Here is a 23023-nt window from a genome sequence, read left to right on the forward strand (position 1 = left end):
AGGCATCCCGGTCCGGTCCCCACCCATTGAGCGGCATGGACCAGAAATGCACAGGTACGCCCTGAGCCCTTAAAGGGGTATTCCAGGCAAAAACTTTGTTTTATATATCAACTGGCTCCGGAAAGTTAAACAGATTTGTAAATTACTTCTATTAAAAAATCTTAATCCTTCCAATAGTTATTAGCTTCTGAAGTTTTCTGTCTAACTGCTCAATGATGATGTCACGTCCCGGGAGCTGTGCATGATAGGAGAATATCCCTTGCATGATGGGAAAATATCCCCATAGGAGCTGGACAGCTCCCGGGACGTGAGTCATCAGAAAGCAGTTAGACAGAAAACAGCAACTCAACTTCAGAAGCTAATAACTATTGGAAGGATTAAGATTTTTTAATAGAAGTAATTTACAAATCTGTTTAACTTTCCGGAGCCAGTTGATATATAAAAAAAAGTTTTTGCCTGGAATACCCCTTTAACCTCTTAAGGACATAGGACGTTCTGGAACATCCCCACTACCTGGGCTTTAATGCCCAAGGACGTTAGAGAACGTCCTGTTGTATTTCCGGTCTCTGCCGCTCGCCGGGCAGAGATCGGAAGTGGATGCCTGCTGAAATCCTTCAGCAGGCATCCAGGGCAAATGCCAAGGGGGGCCATGTAGACCCCCCCATGTCGGGAAATGGCCCTTGCGATCTGCGGCAATACCGGGCTGATCGGGTCTCTGGGTAATTTTGCATGATCCCAGCTGTCACAGACAGCCAGGACCATGCTGAAGACTAGGAGCGAGGTGGCAAGCCTGCCACCTCCTCCGATCCCCTGCGATCCGTCGTTTAACTAACCGACCAATCGCAAGGGGGGGGGGTTACTTCCTCCCGTCCTGCCCGGCCCCTTGAAGCCCGGAGAGGACGGGAGGAAGACCAGAGGACGCGGCGGGGGACGGGGGAGTGCTGGGGACCGTCCCCGGTACTTACCTCGTCCCTGAAGACCCGGATCCCGGCGACGGAGACGGCGGCAGCCGCGACAGGTGAGTTGATCTTCAGCCGCGGTCGGGCCCTTTACAGCAATGCACGTCGCCGTAAAGCGACATGCATTGCTGTAATGGGACCCTGTAATCTACAACTCCCAGCATGCCCAGACAGCCCTTGGCATCTGGGCATGCTGGGAGTTGCAGTTTTGCAACATCTGGAGGTCCACAGTTTTGAGACCACTGTGCCATTCCTGATGTTGCAAAACTACACATCCTCAGCATGCCCTTACTGCCCAGGCATGCTGGGAGTTGTAGTTCTGTAACATCTGGCCCTTCAGATGTTGCAGAACCACAACTCCCAGCATGCCTGGACAGTTTTGGCATACTGGGAGTTGTAGTTTTTCAACATCTGGAAGGGCACAGATTGAGAACCATTGTATTAGTGGTCTGCAAACTGTAGTCCTCCAGATGTTGCAAAACTACAACTCCAAGCATGCTGGGAGTTGTAGTTCTGCAACATCTGGCTCTAAACTTGCCGAAATACTACTCCCAGCATGCCTGAGAATGCTGGGAGTTGTGGTTTTGCAACAACTGGAGGCACTCTGGTTGGGAAACATTGTCTGTTTCCTAACTCAGTGTTTCCCAACCTGTGTGCCTCCAGCTGTTGCAAAACTATAACTACCAGCATGCACTGATAAACTGTGCATGCTGGGAGTTGTAGTTTTGCAACAGCTGGAGGTCCCCCCCCCTGTGAATGTACAGGGTACATTGACATGGGCAGGGGGCTTACAGTGAGAATCAGGCTACAAGTTTGCGATGCAGCAAATTTTGCGCGGCAGCTCAAACTCGCAGCGGGAAACTCTCTGTAATCCCCCGCCCATGTGACTGTACCCTAAAAACACTACACTACACTACACTAACACAAAATAAAATAAAAAGTAAAAAAACACTACATATACACATACCCCTACACAGCCCCCCTCCCCTCCCAATAAAAATGAAAAACGTCTGGTACGCCACTGTTTCCAAAATGGAGCTTCCAGCTGTTGCAAAACAACAACTCCCAGTATTGCCGGACAGCCGTTGACTGTCCAAGCATGCTGGGAGTTTTGCAACAGCTGGAGGCACCCTGTTTGGGAATCACTGGTGTAGAATACCCCTATGTCCACCCCTATGCAAATCCCTAATTCAGGCCTCAAATGCGCATGGCGCTCTCACTTTGGAGCCCTGTCGTATTTCAAGGCAACAGTTTAGGGCCACATATGGGGTATCGCCGTACTCGGGAGAAATTGCCTAACAAATTTTGGGGGGCTTTTTCTCCTTTAACCCCTTATGAAAAGGTGAAGTTGGGGTCTACAACAGCATGTTAGTGTAAAAAAATAATTTTTTTACACTAAAACGCTGGTGTTGCCCTATACTGTTCATTTTGACAAGAAGTAAAAGGGAAAAAAGCCCCCCAAAATTTGTAATGCAACTTCTCCCGACTACGGAGATACCCCATATGTGGGCGCAAAGTGCTCTGGGGGCGCACAACAAGGCCCAGAAAGGAGAGTGCGCCATGTACATTTGAGGTGATTTGCACAGGGGTGGCTGATTGTTACAGCGGTTTTGACAAACGCAAAAAAAAAAAAAAAACACATGTGACCCCATTTTGGAAACTACACCCCTCACGGAATGTAATGAGGGGTGAAGTGAGAATTTACACCCCACTGGTGTCTGACAGATCTTTGGAACAGTGGGCTGTGCAAATTAAACATTTTGCACAGCCCACTGTTCCAAAGATCTGACAGACACCAGTGGGGGTAAATGCTCACTGTACCCCTTGTTACGTTCCTCTAGTTTTTTCTTTTTTTACATATGCAAAAGTCATGAAACCCCTGTGGGGTATTAAGGCTCACTTTATTCCTTGTTACGTTCCTCAAGGGGTCCAGTTTCCAAAATGATATGCCATGTGAGGGTTTTTTGCTGTTGTGGCACCATAGGGGCTTCCTAAATGCGACATGCCCCCCGACCAAAATTTGCTCTCCAAAAGCCAAATATGACTCTTTCTCTTCTGAGCATTGTAGTTCGCCCGTAGTGCACTTCAGGTCCACTTATGGGGTACCTTCATACTCAGAAGAGATGGGGTTAAAAATTTTGGGGGGTATTTTCTGCTATTAACCCTTGCAAAAATTTGAAATTTGGGGGGAAACACACATTTTAGTGAAAAAAAATATATATTTTTTTTACATATGCAAAAGTCGTGAAACACCTGTGGGGTATTAAGGTTCACTTTACCCCTTGTTACGTTCCCCAAGGGGTCTAGTTTCCAAAATGGTATGCCATGTGGGGATTTTTTGCTGTTCTGGTACCATAGGGGCTTCCTAAATGCAACATGCCCCCCAAAAACCATTTCAGAAAAACGTACTCTCCAAAATCCCCTTGTCGCTCCTTCCCTTCTGAGCCCTCTACTGCGCCCGCCGAACACTTTACATGGACATATGAGGTATGTGCTTACTCGAGAAAAAAATTGGGCTACAAATATAAGTATAAATTTTCTCGTTCTACCCCTTGTAAAAATTCAAAAACTGGGTCTACAAGAACATGCGAGTGTAAAAAATTAAGATTGTGAATTTTCTCCTTCACTTTGCTGCTATTCCTGTGAAACACCTAAAGGGTTAAAACTCTGACTGAATGTCATTTTGAATACTGTGGGGGGTGCAGTTTTTATAATGGGGTCATTTGTGGGATATTTCTAATATGAAGACCCTTCAAATCCACTTCAAACCTGAACTGGTCCCTGAAAAATAGTGAGTTTGAAAATTTTGTGAAAAATTGGAAAATTGCTGCTGAACTTTGAAGCCCTCTGGTGTCTTCCAAAAGTAAAATCATGTCAATTTTATGATGCAAACATAAAGTAGACATATTGTATTTGTGAATAAAAAATTTTTACATTTGGAATATCCATTTTCCTTACAAGCAGAGAGCTTCAAAGTTCGAAAAATGCAAAATTTTCAATTTTTTCATCAAATTTTGGAATTTTTCACTAAGAAACGATGCAAGTATCGACAAAATTTTACCAATAACATAAAGTAGAATATGTCACGAAAAAACAATCTCGGAATCAGAATGATAGGTAAAATCATCCCAAAGTTATTAATGTTTAAAGTGACAGTGGTCAGATGTTCAAAAAACGCTCCGGTCCTAAGGTGTAAAATGGCCTGGTCCTTAAGGGGTTAAGGATCGGGGATGCAGGGCATATGCATACACCCTGCGTCCCCAAGAGGTTAAGGGGGAAGCTAACATACAGGCCCCTCAATTTCAGAACTGAACTGGTCCCTGGAAAATCAGATTTTGAAATTTTCGCGAAAATCTGGAAAATTGCTGCTGAACTTATAAACCTTCTAACATTCTAAAAAAGTAAAATAATGTTTATCTTTATGTTTAAACTTTAAATGTTTAAACTTTAAATATATCAATCAAAATTTTCCACTAATGTAAAGTACAATATGTCTCCAAAAAATTATCTCAGAATTGCTTTCATAAGTAAAAGCGTTCCAAAGTTATTACCAAATAAGTGGACAAATGTCAGATTTAGAAAATTTGCCTTGGTCATTAAGATCAAAACAGGCTAAGGAGTAAAGGGGTTAATGTTTAGACCTTCTTAAAGGAGTACTGCAGCCATAGAACACTTATCCCCTATCCCCAGGACCACTGGGACCCCCCGCGATCTCCCGTTCGGTGCCCTGGAAATGCTGAAGCAGCAAATGTTTTTGTCGTTGACCTCCTTAACCCCTTAAGGACATAGGGCGTATCCATACGCCCCCGTTTCCAAGTCCTTAAGGACCGAGGGCGTATGGATACGCCCTGAGCATTTCCGGCCCCCGCCGCTAGCCGGAGGGGCGCCGGAGCCGGATGCCTGCTGAAATCGTTCAGCAGGCATCCCGGCATATCGCCCAGGGGGGTCATTATGTCCCCCCATGTCGGCGATCGCAGCACATCGCTCATCAATTCAGATGAGCGATGCGCTGCGATTCCGTTCCCCGCCGCTCGCCGGGCGGGGATCGGAGCCGGATGTCTGCTGATTTCTATCAGCAGACATCCCTGCAGTGTGCCGGAGGAGGTCCGGAGGACCTCCTATACCGGCGATCGCTGCAGGACGCCGGTAACTACTTACCGGCGTTCTGCAGCGGTTCTGGGTCATCAGGGTCACGTGTGACCCTGTGACCCGGATATAGATGGTGACTGGTGGTGTAGTATACACCACCAATCACCATCCGTACTGTACTGGGGGCTGGCATTGTGGCCACCCCCCTCAGTACAGTTGTGATTGGGTGGCCAAAGTGGCCACACCAATCACATAGTAATGGGAGGGGATGGTGGGGGCTAGGAGCACGTTGCTCCGTTCTGCCCCCCATTCCACTCAGATCTGGTGTGCAGGACGGAGCCCCGTGCTGCCCACCATCCCCTCAGTTGAAAAAAGTGCCCCTTGCCCCCTTTCTGTGGCCCCTTGGCACAGAAATCACACAGGGTTAGCTTTAGATTAGGTAGGGACAGGTTAGGGTTAAAAAAAAAAAAGCCTTTTTTTTAAATTTTTTTCGGCGTCCCTCAGTGGGTGTCCGTGGGTCCGTAGCACCTTTAGCTGCGTGACCCCGGCCCTGCTGGGTCGCTGCGGTCTGCCGCCAGCCTTTTTTTTTGGCGCAGATCTTTTTTTTTTTCCTAAGCGTGTGTGCGGACCCTCTTAGTTATAAAAGAGCGGTCCGCCATCGTTTGTTAAAGCCCACCCACCGCTGATCAGTCCCGTAGTACTGATCAGCGTTTTTTTTTGTGGTGCCGGTGCTTTTTTTTGCGTTTTCTAGCGCTTTTTTTGCACCCATAGGCGGTCCGTGCCACCAGTAGCAGGCGTGTACTGTGTGGCCGGACCGTACCTGTGTGTGCGGCGTGCCTCACCGCTGTCAGTGATTTATCAATGATCAGCGGTTTTTTTTGTGGTAAAGGCACTTTTTTCTGTTAACGCGTATTTTTTTTTTGCACCCATAGGCGGTCCGTGCCACCAGTAGCAGGAGTGTACTGTGTGGACGGACCGTACCTGTGTGTGCAGCCTGTACAACCGCTGTCAGTGATTTATCACTGATCAGCGTTTTTTTGGGGTTCAGGTGGGTGCATTTTTTTTTCGGGGTAAAGCGTTTTTTTATTTTATTTTTCGGGTTTTTTGTGTGGGGGTCTGTGAACAAGCCACCAGCCACTGTTCTGGGCTGAGTGGCCGGACCCCCCACTGACTTCTGCGCCCCCTGCCGCCACAAGCGTTAATCAGTGCGCACACCACTGATTAGATAAACGCTTTTTTTTGGCGCAGGGCTTTTTTGCGCTAGAAGTCCCCTTTTTAAAAAAAAAAAAAAAAGTCCCCTTTTTATTTTTTATTTTTTTTGTTAGGGCGGGTTAGTTTAGTTAGGTTAGGCTAGGGCGGGTTAGGGAGGTAGTATCGCACCACACCACACGCAGCACACACACCAATAAAGTTTTCCCCCCACACACACATACCCGTATCCCCATTAGAGTAGGGAAATGGCCCGCAGAGTGTTTTCGGCGGAGGAGGCATATGACATAATTGCCTCCGACACCGAGAGCGGCTCAGAGGACGATGAAGACCCCACCTTCCTTATTTCATCGTCCTCCTCATCATCTAGTTCTGATGATGAGCCACCAAGGCGGCGGAGACGCCGCCGTGCGGTGCCGCAAACCTCCTCTGCCCTTGACCCTGTGCCCCATGCTAGTATGAGTCCCCCTAGCGCTCATACTAGTGAAGCCCCCCTGCCAAGATCACTGGTACATCGTACCGGAGAACTTGACTGGGCTGAGCCAGCGGACCACGAGCCCGTGATTCCTGAGTTTGTTGGCGACTCAGGAATCAAAATTAACATCGCCAGGTTCACTGAAAAGGAATTTTTCGGTCATTTTTTCAGTGACGACTTTGTTAATTTGATGGTTACACAGACGAATCTGTACGCCCAACAGTTCGTCACCGCTAACCCGGGCTCACTTTTAGCTAGACCCGGCGGCTGGACTCCAGTCGATGCAGCCGAAATGAGGACCTTTTGGGGCCTCGCGCTGCATATGGGTATAGTTAAAAAAACCCAGTGTCAGGCAATATTGGACTGGGGACGTCTTTTACCAGACACCCCTCTACAGTATAGCCATGGCACGCTCCCGGTTCGAGGCCATTCGGAGATGTTTGCATTATGCTGATAATGCGGCATGTCCCCCCCGAACTGATCCCGCGTATGACCGCCTGTATAAAATCAGGCCGGTCATCAATCACTTCGGGGCCAGATTTTGGGAGGCCTATGTCCCGGGGCGGGAGGTCTCTATTGATGAGTCGCTCATCAGCTTCAAGGGGAGACTCAGCTTCCGGCAATACATCCCGACCAAGCGAGCGCGGTATGGCGTGAAGATGTATAAACTTTGCGAGAGTACCTCCGGGTACACTTGCAAGTTTATAGTGTATGAGGGACGAGATTCCCGTATTGAACCCCCAGAATGTCCCCCCACTCTGGGTGTTAGCGGGAAAATCGTTTGGGGCCTTTTGCACCGATTGCTAGATAAAGGTTACCACCTTTACGTGGATAACTTTTATACTAGTATCCCTCTCTTCACATCCCTCGCTGCCAGATCCACGGTCGCTTGTGGGACAGTCCGGTAGAATCAAAGAGGCCTTCCGCCCCATCATTCCCTACATGCTCCTATCCCCCGGGGTGAGTCCCGTGCCTTTTCCCATGAGAACCTGTTGTTGGTCCGGTTTAAGGACAAGAGGGATGTCCTTATGCTCACCACAATTCATGGTAATGGCAGCACCCCTGTCCCTGTGCGAGGTACCGCGGGACCGGTCCTCAAGCCCGATTGTATTCTGGACTACAATCGGTATATGGGGGGAGTTGATCTTTCTGATCAAGTCCTCAAGCCATATAATGCCATGCGGAAAACACGTGTATGGTATAAAAAGGTTGCGGTCTACATGGTACAGGTTGCCATGTACAACTCTTTTATACTGTACCAGTACGCTGGCAACACAGGGACATACCTGGAGTTTCAAGAGGTAGTTCTAAGGGCCCTCATCTTTGGTGACCGCCAAAGAGCGGGTCAGAGCACCTCTGGAACTTCAGTGCCCCGGATCGTCCCCGGCCAACACTTTCCAGGTGAGGTCCCCCACACTGGAAAGAAGGGACGATCTCAGAAAAAATGCAGAGTGTGTCACAGGAGGGGGATTCGGAAGGACACTACCACCCAATGTGACACTTGCCCTGATCATCCGGGCCTCTGTGTTAAAAACTGCTTCAGGGAGTATCACACTTCCATGGAGTACTACATTTTTAATCCTTTTCCCTGATTTTATTTCCCCAGAATTCGGCTCCAATGTACCAGTCCAGGGTACATTGACTTCCAAATTTTATACCAAAATACCCTACCCCCAAAAAATCAAACCCAAAACCTCTTTCCCAATGCCCCTCATAACATCTTTGTCCCCCAAAAAATGGGTTATGGGACACAGAGTCAACGGCATTGGAGGTTTGCAGTTGCCTCAAATGCGCAACGCTCTCTCTCCCCACCTGAGCGGGTTGCGCTTTTGAGGTAACAGAATAGGGACGGCCCCACACATCCCCTTGCCGGAATGATGATTCAGAGTATAGGGTTTGGTGCGGGCATCATTTTTACTTTTGGCTGTACTCTGGGTCATCATTCTGGGAAAATAATTGGCATATCAGTTCTAAAATTGCAATTTTCTTCCCCACATAGTACTCTTCATCCATTCCTGGAAAATAAATGAAGGGAACACCCGTCTGTTCCAAATCTCCACTTCACCCTATACACCTTCCCTAGGGGGTGTATTGTTTGTAATAATCTCACATATGGGTGTTCCTTTCTTGTATTTTCCTCTGAATGTATGTAACTGTTAGGTCCGTAACAAACATCCGCCTCAAATGCGAGGAGTTCTCGCTGAGCTCTGTCGTATTTCCAGGCGACAATTCGGAGTCACAAGTTAGTTGTTCCCAGAAAGATGAAGCAGAGCATAGGTTGAAAATTGCAATTTTCAAAAGCTACCCTTCATCCATTCCTGGAAAATAAATTTAGGAAACACCTGTGCGTTAAAAATGTCCTCTTTACCCCTATACCCATTCCTCAGGGTGGGTACTTTCTGTAATGGTGTCACATGTGGGTGTTTCATTTTGTATTTTCCTCGGAATGTATGTAACCGTCAGCTACTGATATGCCATAGGCCACAAATACAAAGTGACCTCTATGATTTCTGAGCCTTGTTGTGCGCCCGCCCAGCATGTTACCCCATATGTGGATGTATTTTTATAGTCAGGGGGAAAAGCCCTCAAAAATTTGTAACCCAATATCTCATATTACCCCTTGTGAAAATGTAAAAAATTGGGTAACACCAGCATTTTAGTGTAAAAAAATCAAATTTTCCAATTTATGGACCACTGTTATTTCCCACTGTACCCCTTGTTACGTTCATTGAGGGGTGTAGTTTCTAAAATGGTGTCACATGTGGGTTTATTTTTGCTTTTGGGGGCTTTATAAATGCACGGGACCCCCGACTTCAATTTCAACAAAATTTTCACTCCTTCTATTCTGAGCATTGCAGTGCGTCCACAGAGCAATTTACATCCACATATGAGGTATTTTTTTTTCTCTACAAAATTTGCCCTATTACCCAATGTGAAAATGAAACATTTGGGGTAACACTATCAATATAGTGCAAAAAAAATCACATTTTTCACTTTTACGGCCCATTGTTCAAAAAACCTGTGAGGTGTAAGTACTCACTGTATAACTGTTATGTTCCCGGAGGGGTCTAGATTCCAAAATGTGATGCCATGTGTTTTTTTTTTTTTGCTGTCCTGGCACCATAGGGGCTTCCTAAATGCGGCATGCCCCCAGAGCAAAATTTCCTTCCAAAAAGCCAAATGTGACTCCTTCTCTTCTGAGACCTGTAGTGCGCCAGCAGAGCCCTTTTCACCCCCATATAGGGTGTTTTCTGAATCGGGAGAGATTGGGTTTCAAATTTTGGGGGGTATTTTCTGCATTAACCCTTTGTAAAAATGTAATTTTTTGGGAAAATCAAGCATTTTAGGTAAATTTTTTTATTTTTTTTTTTACTTATGCAAAAGTCGTGAAACCCCTGTGGGGTATTAACGTTCACTTTACCCCTTGTTACGTTCCCCAAGGGGTCTAGTTTCCAAAATGGTATGCCATGTGTTTTTTTTTGCTGTCCTGGCACCATAGGGACTTCCTAAATGCGGCATATCCCCAGAGCAAAATTTCCTTCCAAAAAGCCAAATGTGACTCCTTCTCTTCTGAGACCTGTAGTGCGCCAGCAGAGCACTTTTCACCCCCATATGGGGTGTTTTCTGAATCGGGAGAGATTGGGCTTCAAATTTTGGGGGGTATTTTCTGCTTTAACCCTTTGTAAAAATGTAATTTTTTTGGAAAATCAAGCATTTTAGGTAAAATTTTTTATTTTTTCTTTACTTATGCAAAAGTCGTGAAACCCCTGTGGGGTATTAAGGTTCACTTTACCCCTTGTTACGTTCCCCAAGGGGTCTAGTTTCCAAAATGGTATGCCATGTGAGTTTTTTTTGCTGTCCTGGCACCATAGGGGCTTCCTAAATGCGGCATGCATTTATTTTTATTTTTTTTACTTATGCAAAAGTCGCTCCTTCCCTTCTGAGCCCTCTACTGCGCCCGCCGAACACTTTACATACACATATGAGGTATGTGCTTACTCGAGAGAAATTGGGTTACAAATATATGTAAAAATTTTCTCCTTTTACCCCTTGCAAAAATTCAAAAATTGGGTCTACATGAACATGCGAGTGTAAAAAATGTAGATTTAGAATTTTCTCCTTCACTTTGCTGCTATTCCTGTGAAACACCTAAAGGGTTAAAACCCTGACTGAATGTCATTTTGAATACTTTGGGGGGTGTAGTTTTTATAATGGGGTCATTTATGGGGTATTTCTAATATGAAGACCCTTCAAATCCACTTCAAAACTGAACTGGTCCCTGAAAAATATCGAATTTCAAAATTTAGTGAAAAATTGGAAATTTGCTGCAGAACTTTGAAGCCCTCTGGTGTCTTCCAAAAGTAAAAACTCATCAATTTTATGATGCAAACATAAAGTAGACATATTGTATATGTGACCCAAAAAGAAATTTAATTTGAATATCCATTTTCCTTACAAGCAGAGAGCTTAAAAATTAGAAAAATGCTAAATTTTAAATTTTTTCATCAAATTTGGGGATTTTTCACCAAGAAAAGATGCAAGTTACGACAAAATTTTATCACTATGTTAAAGTAGAATATGTCACAAAAAAACAATCTCGGAATCAGAATGATATCTTAAAGCATTCCAGAGTTATTAATGTTTAAAGTGACAGTGGTCAGATGTGCAAAAAACGCTCTGGTCCTTAAGGTGAAAAAGGGCTCGGTCCTTAAGGGGTTAAGAGGATGTTCAGGATATTTTTTACAAAAACACACAAAGTACAGCTAAAATCATTAATGGGGAACAATTTATTGGGTACGTCAAAGAATTTAAGGCATAAGGGGGCCAACTGGAACTCTATTGCTCAAGGGTCTAGGGGTAAAAGGGGGATGTATATCCACCCTGCCACAAAAAAATGGTAAGAGGAGATCTTTAGTGCTCTTTGGTAGAGTCCTTATGCTGTTTTAGCTTTCCCTCTGTCAACTTACTGTACAAATATACTAAATTACATTGTTTTATATCTTTTATTTAGCCATTTCACTGCCAGTGCACATCTTGCTGTTCAGGAGGAGCACAGAATATTCTACTGGGATGGATAAACATGAATCTAATGTGCCCATTTTCATAACACTTTAAATAATGATAGCACATACTGATCCCAATGGTTCTATTTAAAGGATATTTTTGATAACTATCTAAGGTTGGTCACGCATTATTTCACACAGCTATCACCTTTTCAGACTGTGTCATTAACTTAATGTTGTGCAGCAAGAGAAAGGCCACCTTGCACTTACTAAAGAAAGCTTCGTAATGGAAAAGTTCTAAGCATGTTTACATTTCCAAGTCACTATGAAAACATGCAGTGTATTTTTAGACCCCAGATAACAAATTCTAAGTCTGTTACTTGATGTGTCTAAATTAATTTTAGACTCTGTCAACATTACAAAATTTAGGCTTATACATACCTCAAAGTACTCTCTTTTCTTTTTGGAATCCTGAGTTTCAGCGTTCCATGCTTTTAATATTTTTTTCATGAATGCATTATCAAAAACACCCTGAATTTTGGTTGAAGCCTCTAAAAAACAAAACGAATAATAGGTATTTTATGTTATTTAACCTTAAAGGGGTTAAATACAAGACAGTGGAATACAGGCTTGGATTGGCATAAAAATTTAAGGAAAAAAAACATGTTATACTCATCTGTCTTGATCCCCTGACACATCCGTTTGGCTGAATAACACTACTTTCGAAATAACACACAGGAAATGCTTGGGAGATTGACTGCCAGGACCTCACCAATCAGGAGTTCAGAGGTCTCTAAGTCCCCTGGGTGAATGGAGCGTTAGTGTGCCTGAGTGACCCCTGGTGTATGGTATGGGCCAATCACTTTGAGTGCCCAGCGTTTCCACTACCTACAGCACACAGGCTGCCAATGAAATACAGGAGGAGAAAAAGAAAAGCTGTTATAGTTTATATAGGATGGAGCTATGCATTGCCTAATAGACAGATGCTTGTGGCAGACCTTGGGACCTTTTCGATAAAGCATCAGCTTCCCCATGATGGTTAAGTTGGGTGCCAGAGGGCTGATAAAGGGAGCCTCCTCCCACCTGTTAAATACTTAAGGGCTATTCAGGTATCAGTAAATTATTTTGAAATAAACTTATCCCCCCCAAGATATATCACTTACTGATATAGTGTTATCACAAGTTGTACTGGCTTTAGTTTGCTTGAGTTACCCCTAACAGGAAGTTGTATAGTCCTTTTATTGTCAGAGTGATGTTGTCTCAAGCTCCTGCGTCTTGCCTCTCCTCTGCCAAAATGCATCATCATCTACAGTCTCAGAATGCATGGCTGGCTCTTGTCCCTGAGTAGTGTCACCACCTCTGACTAGCCCCTAAAGCCTACATTACCTTCATATACATATATTTAAGGCATTGTGCCTTTGTGTGTGGAGATATAGTCTGATGTAAAGAGCAAAGTTCTGCAGGAGTGATGTGGGAGTGGAATAAGCAGGGTGGGAGGACTGTAATGAAGAGTTAAGGGAAACCACTGCACTCTGGAAACAGTAGTATTGAGCAGCTGCTCAACCAGGAAGCACATAGGAAGAGACCAACAGACGCAAAAAAGCATGTGGATTTTTGATGGTTTTAGAACTGGTACAGACAGGTAAGCAATGCTATATACTTCAGTGGTGTCCTGATGCAGAACACACTTGTCCACCTGCTCTGTCAGGTGGATGTCGCATTATTGAGTCTGCTCCGGCCCAATGCTCCAGGTTTAAATGTCAGGTATTTTGCAGTCTCTATTCTGAATGTATTCTCCATTGTTTAATGAACTCATATTTTTCTGTTGTGTAAAATGTTAACTGTAACTGTGTAGGAGGATGCATGGGGAAATCACATGTGCACTTTGACCAATCAAGGCCTCCTGCCCTGCTCCACCTAGGTCTGTCTAGGCAGGGAGGAGTTAGTAGAGTGAGTTGTGTAGAGGAGAGTGAGTGGAGGTCCTGTCAAGACCTCTGCTGTGAGACCAGTACCTCGACCTATGAGGAAAGGCCTAGAAGACCTAGTTGCTAAAATTCCAGTTCCAGAGTGACATCACCCTTCACCAGGATCCAGCCGACGAGGTTGTTAGTTCAGTCAAGTTCAAGTCAGCTTTGGGAACAAGTGCTGTCGAGCCCTACATCCAAAGGAAAGAATAAAGTGAGTGAAGATCTTCTGGACACTCCTGTCCGTATCAGTCCACCCTGATGGTAAGCACCCACATTGAATTCCACATAGTTGAGTCAGTGATAGTCAGCTCCCAAGGTAAGTCAAGTTAAGTCTTAGTCAGTCAGTCTAGTAACGTCAAGGCTAGCTCAGTTAAGTCAAGTCAAGTCCAGACATGTCACATCTTAGTTGGAAAGTCCCAGATTGCCATTACATCAAATGTGATTCCCTATAGCATCCTTCAGCAAAAAATTGCACTAAACTGAACTGTTCTGTTTGTATCATCCTGCTGCAATTCCTGAAGTAAAGTTTATAAGAGGTTCCCTAATCCTGGCGCTTGGCACTGGCAACCACTTATCCTTGGAGTCTGGTGGGTTAACACTCCTGGCGTCATGAAGTCCCATGACGCCAGGAGTGTTAACCCACCACACTCCAAGGTCTACATATATGCCATTAGCCCGACACCACACTTCTGCTTAATTACATTTATTTTTTTTACCTAATATTGGAATAACCCTTTAAAAGCTGTTGATGTTATTGATCTCAGCCCAAGGCTGTTGCTAACAGCCTGGGCGTTGGGTCTGTACAGCACATATTTCTGCAATTTATTATTAAAGCATTGCCTTCTCACATTGCCACAAAAGTGATGTTTTAAAAACCATTATTTCAGGTTACATTTTAAGTGACTCTATTTTGTAACAAAAGAAACCACAATAAAAGGGATATTCCAGTCCCTAAAAATGTATCCCCTATCCACAAAGCACCCGACTGTTCCTGCTGAATGGAGTAGTGGATCGGAACACACTACATTTATTGTCAATGAACGCACCAGAGATACTCGAGTACAGGACTTAGGTATTGCCAGTGCTCCCACAGACAATGGAGCAAGTGCTGACCCACCACTCCATTCAGCAGGGAGTGTTTGGTCTCTATTGCAGAGATCACAAGGTTCCCAGGAGGTCAGACCTCCTATGATCAGACACTTTACCTTATGCAGTGGATAGGGGAAATGTTTTTAGGGGCTGGAATTTATGCAGATTAAATCTGCAGAAGATTAAGTGTGTGTGAATTTACATCAGGAAGGTGCTATATACCACAAGCATACATCATAATACAAGTATAAAGGTATTCTGACATTTACAATGGCATTCCCAAAGAGATGAACAAACCAAAAGTAGTCATTGCAACTACACTCAGTGGCCGACATTTATCATTGTGTTTAGACTGTTTTTTGTGTCTACAAAAGGCACAAAAAGGCGCAAGCAGGGTTTATTTGCGCCCTTTGGTTTACACATTTCTGCTGATTTTGAGTTGCAATCCACTGATTTTGGCAATACACATGACATGGAAGGGATTTATGAACTGCGCCTTTTTGTAAAAAGGCGCAAAAAAGGGGCAAAGCCACTGAAAAGTCTCTAAAACTACACCTTCCCAGACTTAGCATAGCTTTTTAGTGTATGTGAAGAGAGAAATTTCAGAAAATGTTTACCTGCACAAAATGTATCAAATGCTCTGTCACCATTTAATAAATTTGGTGCTCCTACACATTACCAGCACACACAAAAAAAGGTGTAAAAAAATGCTTCACTTACACCTACAATGAAAACTGACGGCCAGTGTGCTTTATCACAGTATTAGTGTTATTTGGCCAACAGAATAGGGTGATAGCTATGCTATTCAGTTCCTAAAATAGAAGGTAAAATGTGGTGAAACAGACCAAATGCAGCCACAAAATAGATTTAGATTAGATAATTTATCTGTTTCAGGCATGCTGTGGGTACACTGCAGTATACACCAGAACAGCTTTTTACTGGTTTCCCAAGCTGTACTGGCAGCGTATACAGTCATGGCGGTAAATGTTGGCACCCCTGAAATTTTTCTAGAAAATGAAGTATTTCTCACAGAAAAGGAGTGCAGTAACATATGTTTTCCTATACGCATGTTTATTCCTATACGCATGTTTATTCAAAATTGTTGGCACCCTTTCAAAATTGTGGAAAAATAAGATTGTTTCAAGCATGTGATGCTACTTAAAACTCACCTGAAGCAAGTAACAGGTGTGGGCAATATAAAAATCACACCTGAAAGATAAAAAGGAGAGAAGTTCACTTAGTCTTTGCATTGTGTGCCTGTGTGCCACACTAAGCATGGGCAACAGAAAGAGGAGAAGAGAACTGTCTGAGGACTTAAGAACCAAAATTGGGGAAAAATATCAACAATCTCAAGGTTACAAGTCCATCTCCAGAGATCTAGAATTGCCTTTGTCCACAGTGCACAACATTATCAAGAAGTTTGCAACCCGTGGCACTGAAGCTAATCTCCCTGGGCGTGGACGGAAGAGAAAAATTGATGAAAGGTGTCAACGCAGGATAGTCCGGATGGTGGATAAGCAGCCCCAAACAAATTCCAAAGATATTCAGGCTCAGGGAGCTCAGGGAGCATTAGTGTCAGTGCAAACTATCCATTGACATTTAAATTAAATTAAACACTATGGCAGGAGACCCAGGAGGACCCCACTGCTGACATAGAGACATAAAAAAGCAAGACTACATTTTGCCAAAATGAACTTGAGTAAGCCAAAATCCTTCTGAGAAAATATCTTTTTGACAGAAGAGACCAAGATAGAGCATTTTGGTAAAGCACATCATTCTACTGTTTACCGAAAACAGAATGAGGCCTACAAAGAAAAGAACACAGTACCTACAGTGAAATATGGTGGAGGATCAATGATGTTTTGGGGATGTTTTGCTGCCTCTGGGACCGGGCGCCTTGAATGTGTGCAAGGCAACATGAAATCTGAGGATAACCAACGGATTTTGGGTCGTACTGTACAACCCAGTGTCAGAAAGCTGGGTTTGCGTCCGAGATCTTGGGTCTTCCAGCAGGACAATGACCTCAAACATATGTAAAAAAGCACCCAAAAATGGATGGCAACAAAGCGCTGGAGAGTTCTGAAGTGGCCAGCAATGATTCCAGATCTAAATCCCATTGAACACCTGTGGAGAGATCTTAAGGACGCAGGGTTTTTCCGTTTTTGCATTTTCATTTTTTCCTCATCACCTTCTAAAAATCATAACGCTTTCAATTTTGCACATAAAATTCCATATGATGGCTTATTTTTTGCGCCACCAATTCTACTTTGCAGTGACATTAGTCATTTTACCCAAAAATCTAGGGCGAAATGGAAAAAAAGTGAAGAAAAATTTCATTTAGTAACTTTTGGGGGCTTCAGTTTCTACGCAGTTAATTTTTTGGTAACAATAACACCTTATCTTTATTCTGTAGGTCCATACGGTTAAAATGATACCCTACTTATATAGGTTGGATATTGTCGTACTTCGGAAAAAAATCATAACTTCATGCAGGAAAATTTATATGTAAAAAATTCTCATCTTCTAACCCCTATAACTTTTTTATTTTTCTGCGTACGGGCCGGTATGAGGGCTCACATTTTTGCGCCGTGTTCTGAAGTTTTTATCGGTACCATTTTTGTATTGATTGGACTTTTTGATCACTTTTTATTCATTTTTCATGATATAAAAAGGGACCAAAAATACACTCTTTTGGACTTTGGAATTTTTTGGCGCGCACGCCATTGACCGTGCGATTTAATTAACAATATATGTTTATAGTTTGGACATTTCTGCACGCGGCGATACCACATATGTTTATTTTTATTTACACAGTTGTTTTTTTTTTGTTATGGGAAAAGGGGGGTGATTCAAACTTTTATTAGGGAAGGGGTTAAATGACCTTTGTTAACTTATTTTTTTCACTTTTTTTTGCAGTGTTATAGCTCCCATAGGGACCTATAACACTGCACACACTGATCTCCTATGCTGATCCCTGCAAAGCCATAGCTTTGCACGGATCAGTCAGATAGGGGCTCGATTGCTCAAGCCTGTAGCTCAGGCTTGGAGCAATCAATCAACGATCGGACGCCGCGGAGACAGGTAAGGAGACCTCCGCCTGCGTCCCAGCTGATCGGAACATCGTGATTTTATCGCGATGTCCCGATCAGCCCGACTGAGCTGCCGGGAAGCGTTTACTTTCGCTTTCAGACGCGGCGGTCAACTTTGATCGCCGCGTCTGAAGGGTTAACAGCACGCGGCACAACAATCGATGCCGCGCACTGTTAGCCCAGGGTTCCGGCTATGATTAGCATCTGGGACCGACCCGGTGTGATGCGGGGTCATGGCGTGACCCCGTTTTAAACACTGGGACCGGGCGTAGGGCGTACAGGTACGCCCTACGTCCTTAAGAGGTTAAAACTGCTGTTGGGAAAAGGCGCCCTTCCAATAAGAGAGACCTGGAGCAGTTTGCAAAGGAAGAGTGGTCCAACATTCCGGCTGAGAGTTGTAAGAAGCTTCTTGATGGTTATAGGAAGCGAATGATTTCAGTTATTTTTTCCAAAGGGTATGCAACCAAATATTAAGTTAAAGGTGCCAATAATTTTGTCCAGACCATTTTTGGAGTTTGGTGTGACATATATGTCCAATTTGCTTTTTTTCCCTCCTTTTTTGGTTTAGTTCCAATACACACAAAGGGGGAGATTTATTAGGTGTCTATTGTATACACAGATCTACCTCTTTACCACTTCCTGTCTAATTTACACTCTTGCTCAAGATTTACAAAGTTGTGCACTCCTTTGATAAATTTTGTGCAAATATAGAACCCCCCCCCCCCCTCACTCTACCGTGCACTCCTTCTCTACCTCACACTTCACAGAGCTGCACTTCAGAGAGCTGTGGCATTTTCCCACTGTACACTGCTCACATAGCTAGAAGTGCCAGAGCAGCAGTGTGTGCCAAACAAAACTCTGCACAATAGTAAAGTCAAAAATCTTTATACAGTACATAGAGGGGGAGATCCTCAAAGAATTTAGGGGCAAAAAAGAAATAAATAAATACATTTTGGCGCAAAAAGTATCAACCACATTTTCAAAGAGCTTTGTGCCATGGTTTACACTGTTCACATCAGTTTTGTAAAAGTGGGTGTTTCCACGTATATTGTCTGCGTTACATAATATTTTCAAAGGGGTAAGAGTCCAATTTACATCAAAAATTTCACAACAGCTTTTTGATTGTGTAGAAATCACAGAAATGGTTGTAGTTTTATTGTTTTTGTTTTCTTCTCATTTTAGATATGTGAATGCGTAGAACTATGTCAGATTCGACGGATTGCGATGATTACCTGCAGTTTTTTAAATGTCAATAAAAGGGTTAACGAGGGCTGTGGGGGAGTGTTTTTTTTTTTTTTTTAAATAAAACTTTTTTTTATGTGTTGTGTTTTATATAATTGAATTTTCAGGCTTAGTAGTGGAAGCCGTCTTGTAGACAGAATCCATTACTAAGTCGGGCTTAGCGTTAGCCCCAAAATCAGCTGACGCTAACCTCTAATTATTACCCCGGTACCCACTGCCACAGGGGTGCCAGGAAGAGCCGGTACCAACAGGCCCAGAGCGTCAAAAATGGCGCTCCTGGGCCTAGGCGGTAACAGGCTGGCGTTATTTAGGCTGGGGAGGGCCAGTAACAATGGTCCTCACCCACCCTGGTAACGTCAGGCTGTTGCTGCTTGGTTGGTATCTGGCTGAGAATAAAAATACGTGGAGCCCTATGCGTTTTCTTTTTTAATATATAAATACATTTTTAAAAACACATAGGGTTCCCCGTATTTTTATTCTCAGCACAATATCAACTAAGCAGCAACAGCTTGACGTTACCAGGGTGGGCGAGGACCATTGTTACTGGCCCTCCCCAGTCTAAATAATGCCAGCCTGTTACTGCCTAGGCCCAGGAGCGCCATTTTTGACGCTCCGGGCCTGTTGGTACTGGCTCTTCCCGGCACCCCTGTGGCGGTGGGTACCGGGGTAATAATTAGAGGTTAGCGTTAGCTGATTTTGGGGCTAACATTAAGCCCCGGATTAGTAATGGATTCCGTCTATAAGATGGCTTCCACTACTAAGCCTGAATTTTTTTTTTATTAAAAACTCCCCACAGCCCTCGTTAACCATTTTATTGAAATTTAAAAAACGCTGGTCATCGGCGCAGTCCACCAAATCGGATGTAGTCCCATGCATTCAGTTATCTGAAATGAGAAGAAAAAAAAAACAAGAAATATGGGTTAGTACATTTTTTGCATTCTCCCCTGCGGAGAGCGCACATAATGCAGCATGTTCATAAACAGGGAGCCTCCAATTGTTGATAAACTACAACATCCATAATGGGGGCTGTAGTTAAGCAACAGCTGGTGTCTCCCTGTTTGGGAATACACTGTCAGAAAGGCTCTGTTCTCATTATACAAAACGCATAATGAGAACAGAGTCAGGCCTGGACTATGTAGCTTGATCTTTCCCTCTATCCTTAGACTACTACTCCCATCATGGAACAGAGTCTGTCCCATGATGGGAGTAGTTGTAGTACCGCAGCGTTGAGGGATGGCACTTGCACATCCCCTGGCTGAGGGACTTTTAGGACTACTACTCCCATCATGGACAGACTCCGTCCATGATGAGAGTTATAGTCCAGGGGCTGAGGTGCAGATCGCAGCAGGTCATTCTGCTGAGACCCACTGCGATCCGTATTTATTAAATTAACAAGCCGGTGGCACATGCGGCTACACTGCGTTCCCCGCTGGCTCCTGTATACTCCACTCATAATTCATAATCGCTGCCGCCGGGAGACAGGAGCTCTGATTGGTGAATAGCTATTCACCAATCAGAGCTCCCGTCTCCTGGGCAGGGATTATGAAAAGTGACAGCTGTATACAGGAGCCGGCGGGCAGTGCAGTGTAGCCGCATGTGCTGCCGGCTTTTACAATTAATAAATGCGGATCGCAGCGGGTCTCTGGAGAATGACAGACTCTGTCCCATAATGGGAGTAGTTGTAGTTTAGTTGAGAGACGGCTCCTGCATCCCCCGGCTGTCTCGGTAGAACACTTTCCTACGAGTCCTTTTTGATGGTGTATTTTTGCATTTAAAAAAACGTATTTGCGCAAAAAAATGCGTCTAAACAAAAAAATGCACATGATCAATTAGTATCCATTGTAGAATGCATGCCACAATACAGAGCAATATAGAGCTTTTTGCTCTATCATAAAAGAAGCACAAAAAAGATGCAATGAAACTCACTGCACAAATTTTTGTGCAAAAAAATACACAAGAAAAAAGGGTAAACTCAATGATAAATCTCCCCCAAAATGAATAAACATGTGTACAGCAAAACATGTGTTACTGCAATCCTTTTCTGTGAGAAGTACTTTCTAGAAAAATTTCAGGGGTGCCAACATTTACGGCCATGACTGTAGCCTGAGCTTTGCTACTTGATCATGTCCTATGAAAAGATATAGCTGAGGGCTGCCACCTGTTGGTTAGCTCTCAAATTGCAGAACCATGACAGGCAACAATGTTTACAAGTTTTTCCTTTCACTGTTAAACAAAGCAGACTAGCTTTAGAAGGGAAACTCTGTTATACAATATTATTGCTTTTAAATGCCTATAGTGGAAAGGATATAGAGAGAAACCTATCATTGGTTTTTAAGTTAATTTTGGTGTACATTTTTTGCATATTTTTTGGTATGTGAAATTTGATTGAGATGACTTTTTGACTACTGTGAAAACATTTTCTAGGCATGCTGTGTGACCTCTGCAAAGGTCATTACGTTGAAAGGGGTACTGTGACCATCACCTATTGTGAATAGCCTTGATCTTGTCTTATTTATATATAGGTGTCAACTTTCATTGTCACCCTGTCTGATGATAGTGAGAAGGCTGCTGAAAAGTTCTTTTTATTAGATTTAGGGGATTTATCCAAACCTGTGCAGTGGAAAAGTAGAGTAGTTGCCCAAAAAGAGAGACCTTTTTTAAAATTAGAGAAGCATTTAATCTGATTGGTTACTATTGGCAACACGTTTCCACTGCACAGGTTTTTTTTTTTTTTTTTTTTATAATAACAATTTTTTTAATTTTTCAATGTCTTAGATGCAACAATAAGAAAAAAGCGTGATACATCATCAAAGGTTAATCGTAACAATCAGAGTATTGACAAGACATTTGCAACAAGTATAGTAATGTATCAAATCCGCTATATTCTTCGCACCTGGCTCAATCATGGTTGTATGCAACGGCCATCACAGATGCTCCACTAGTAATAAGTATACCATTGCGATGACCGCATTGAGACATATCAGAAATAACGAATAAACAGTATTCGAGAACAAAACATATAAACATCATAACCGGCTCTCTTCAAGCATTCATTCACTCCCCCTCTACTGCAAGCACTCCTAAAGTTCCCCGTAAAGACTCCATAGCATACCACTCAGTCATACTGAATTTATTCATCAGATGTCTCCTGTCCCCATCAGGCATGATTCTCTATAACTTTTCTCCACTTGGAAAAGAAGGCCCTTGTGTGTTTGTCTGGATCTTTCAGAGTCTCCCTTGCCTCTAATCCCAGTAGGTGAATTAGTGTATCCCTGACCTCCGTGAGCGTCGGCACAGTAGCCACAAGCCAGTGGCGTAATAAGCACTTCCCCCCTATCAGCAAAGTAACATGGGCATCTTTAGCCGCTAGCGTGGCCAAAGCACTAACATTTGTCGGTTTAGGAATATGGTGAAAGATAAAGTGTAGTGGTTCCAAGGGAATGTGTATGTTCCAAGTATGGGAAATGAAGGCCTGAATAGTCTTCTAGTATTCCCTCACCTGGTCACATTCCCAAAGGCAGTGCCACAGGTCGGCCCTGTCCAAATGGCATTTCGGGCATGCTGTTAAATAATGAGCAGGAACTTCCCAATGTGAAAAATGAAAAGCATAAATCGCCCTGTGGAGAATCTTGAAGTGCATTTCCCTCCAGTCCTCCCCCACTAACGCGCTCCGTACATGGCTCAGGCCTTGCATCAGTTTAGTGGTGACATCATCCGTGTTCAGAACAGGGGCCCAGTGGTCAAAAAACGTTCCGGAAAGACCGCGACTTGCGTGTTCCATCATGGTTTTATATATATGGGACAGGGAGTAGTGATTCGTGGGTTGGCCTATTAAATCTGAGAATTGGACTTCCCCAGGCAGTTCGTCAAAATGGCTGGCTCTAGACCTACAAAAAGTCTT

The 23023-nt window shown here is 43.7% G+C and overlaps 1 protein-coding gene across 2 annotated transcripts in view; it reads right to left on the minus strand.

Moving 5' to 3' along the window:
• FBXL13 (F-box and leucine rich repeat protein 13) overlaps positions 1-23023 on the minus strand; it is a 278659-nt gene that overhangs the window by 201120 nt on the left and 54516 nt on the right. For both annotated transcript variants that reach the window (XM_056573484.1, XM_056573483.1), the window contains one exon: positions 12177-12286. In XM_056573484.1, coding sequence (XP_056429459.1) covers positions 12177-12286 — 110 coding nt within the window. The remainder of the gene's footprint in view (positions 1-12176; positions 12287-23023) is intronic.

Source organism: Hyla sarda, chromosome 4 (assembly GCF_029499605.1).
Source record: "Hyla sarda isolate aHylSar1 chromosome 4, aHylSar1.hap1, whole genome shotgun sequence".
Classification (NCBI taxonomy): Eukaryota; Metazoa; Chordata; class Amphibia; order Anura; family Hylidae; genus Hyla; species Hyla sarda.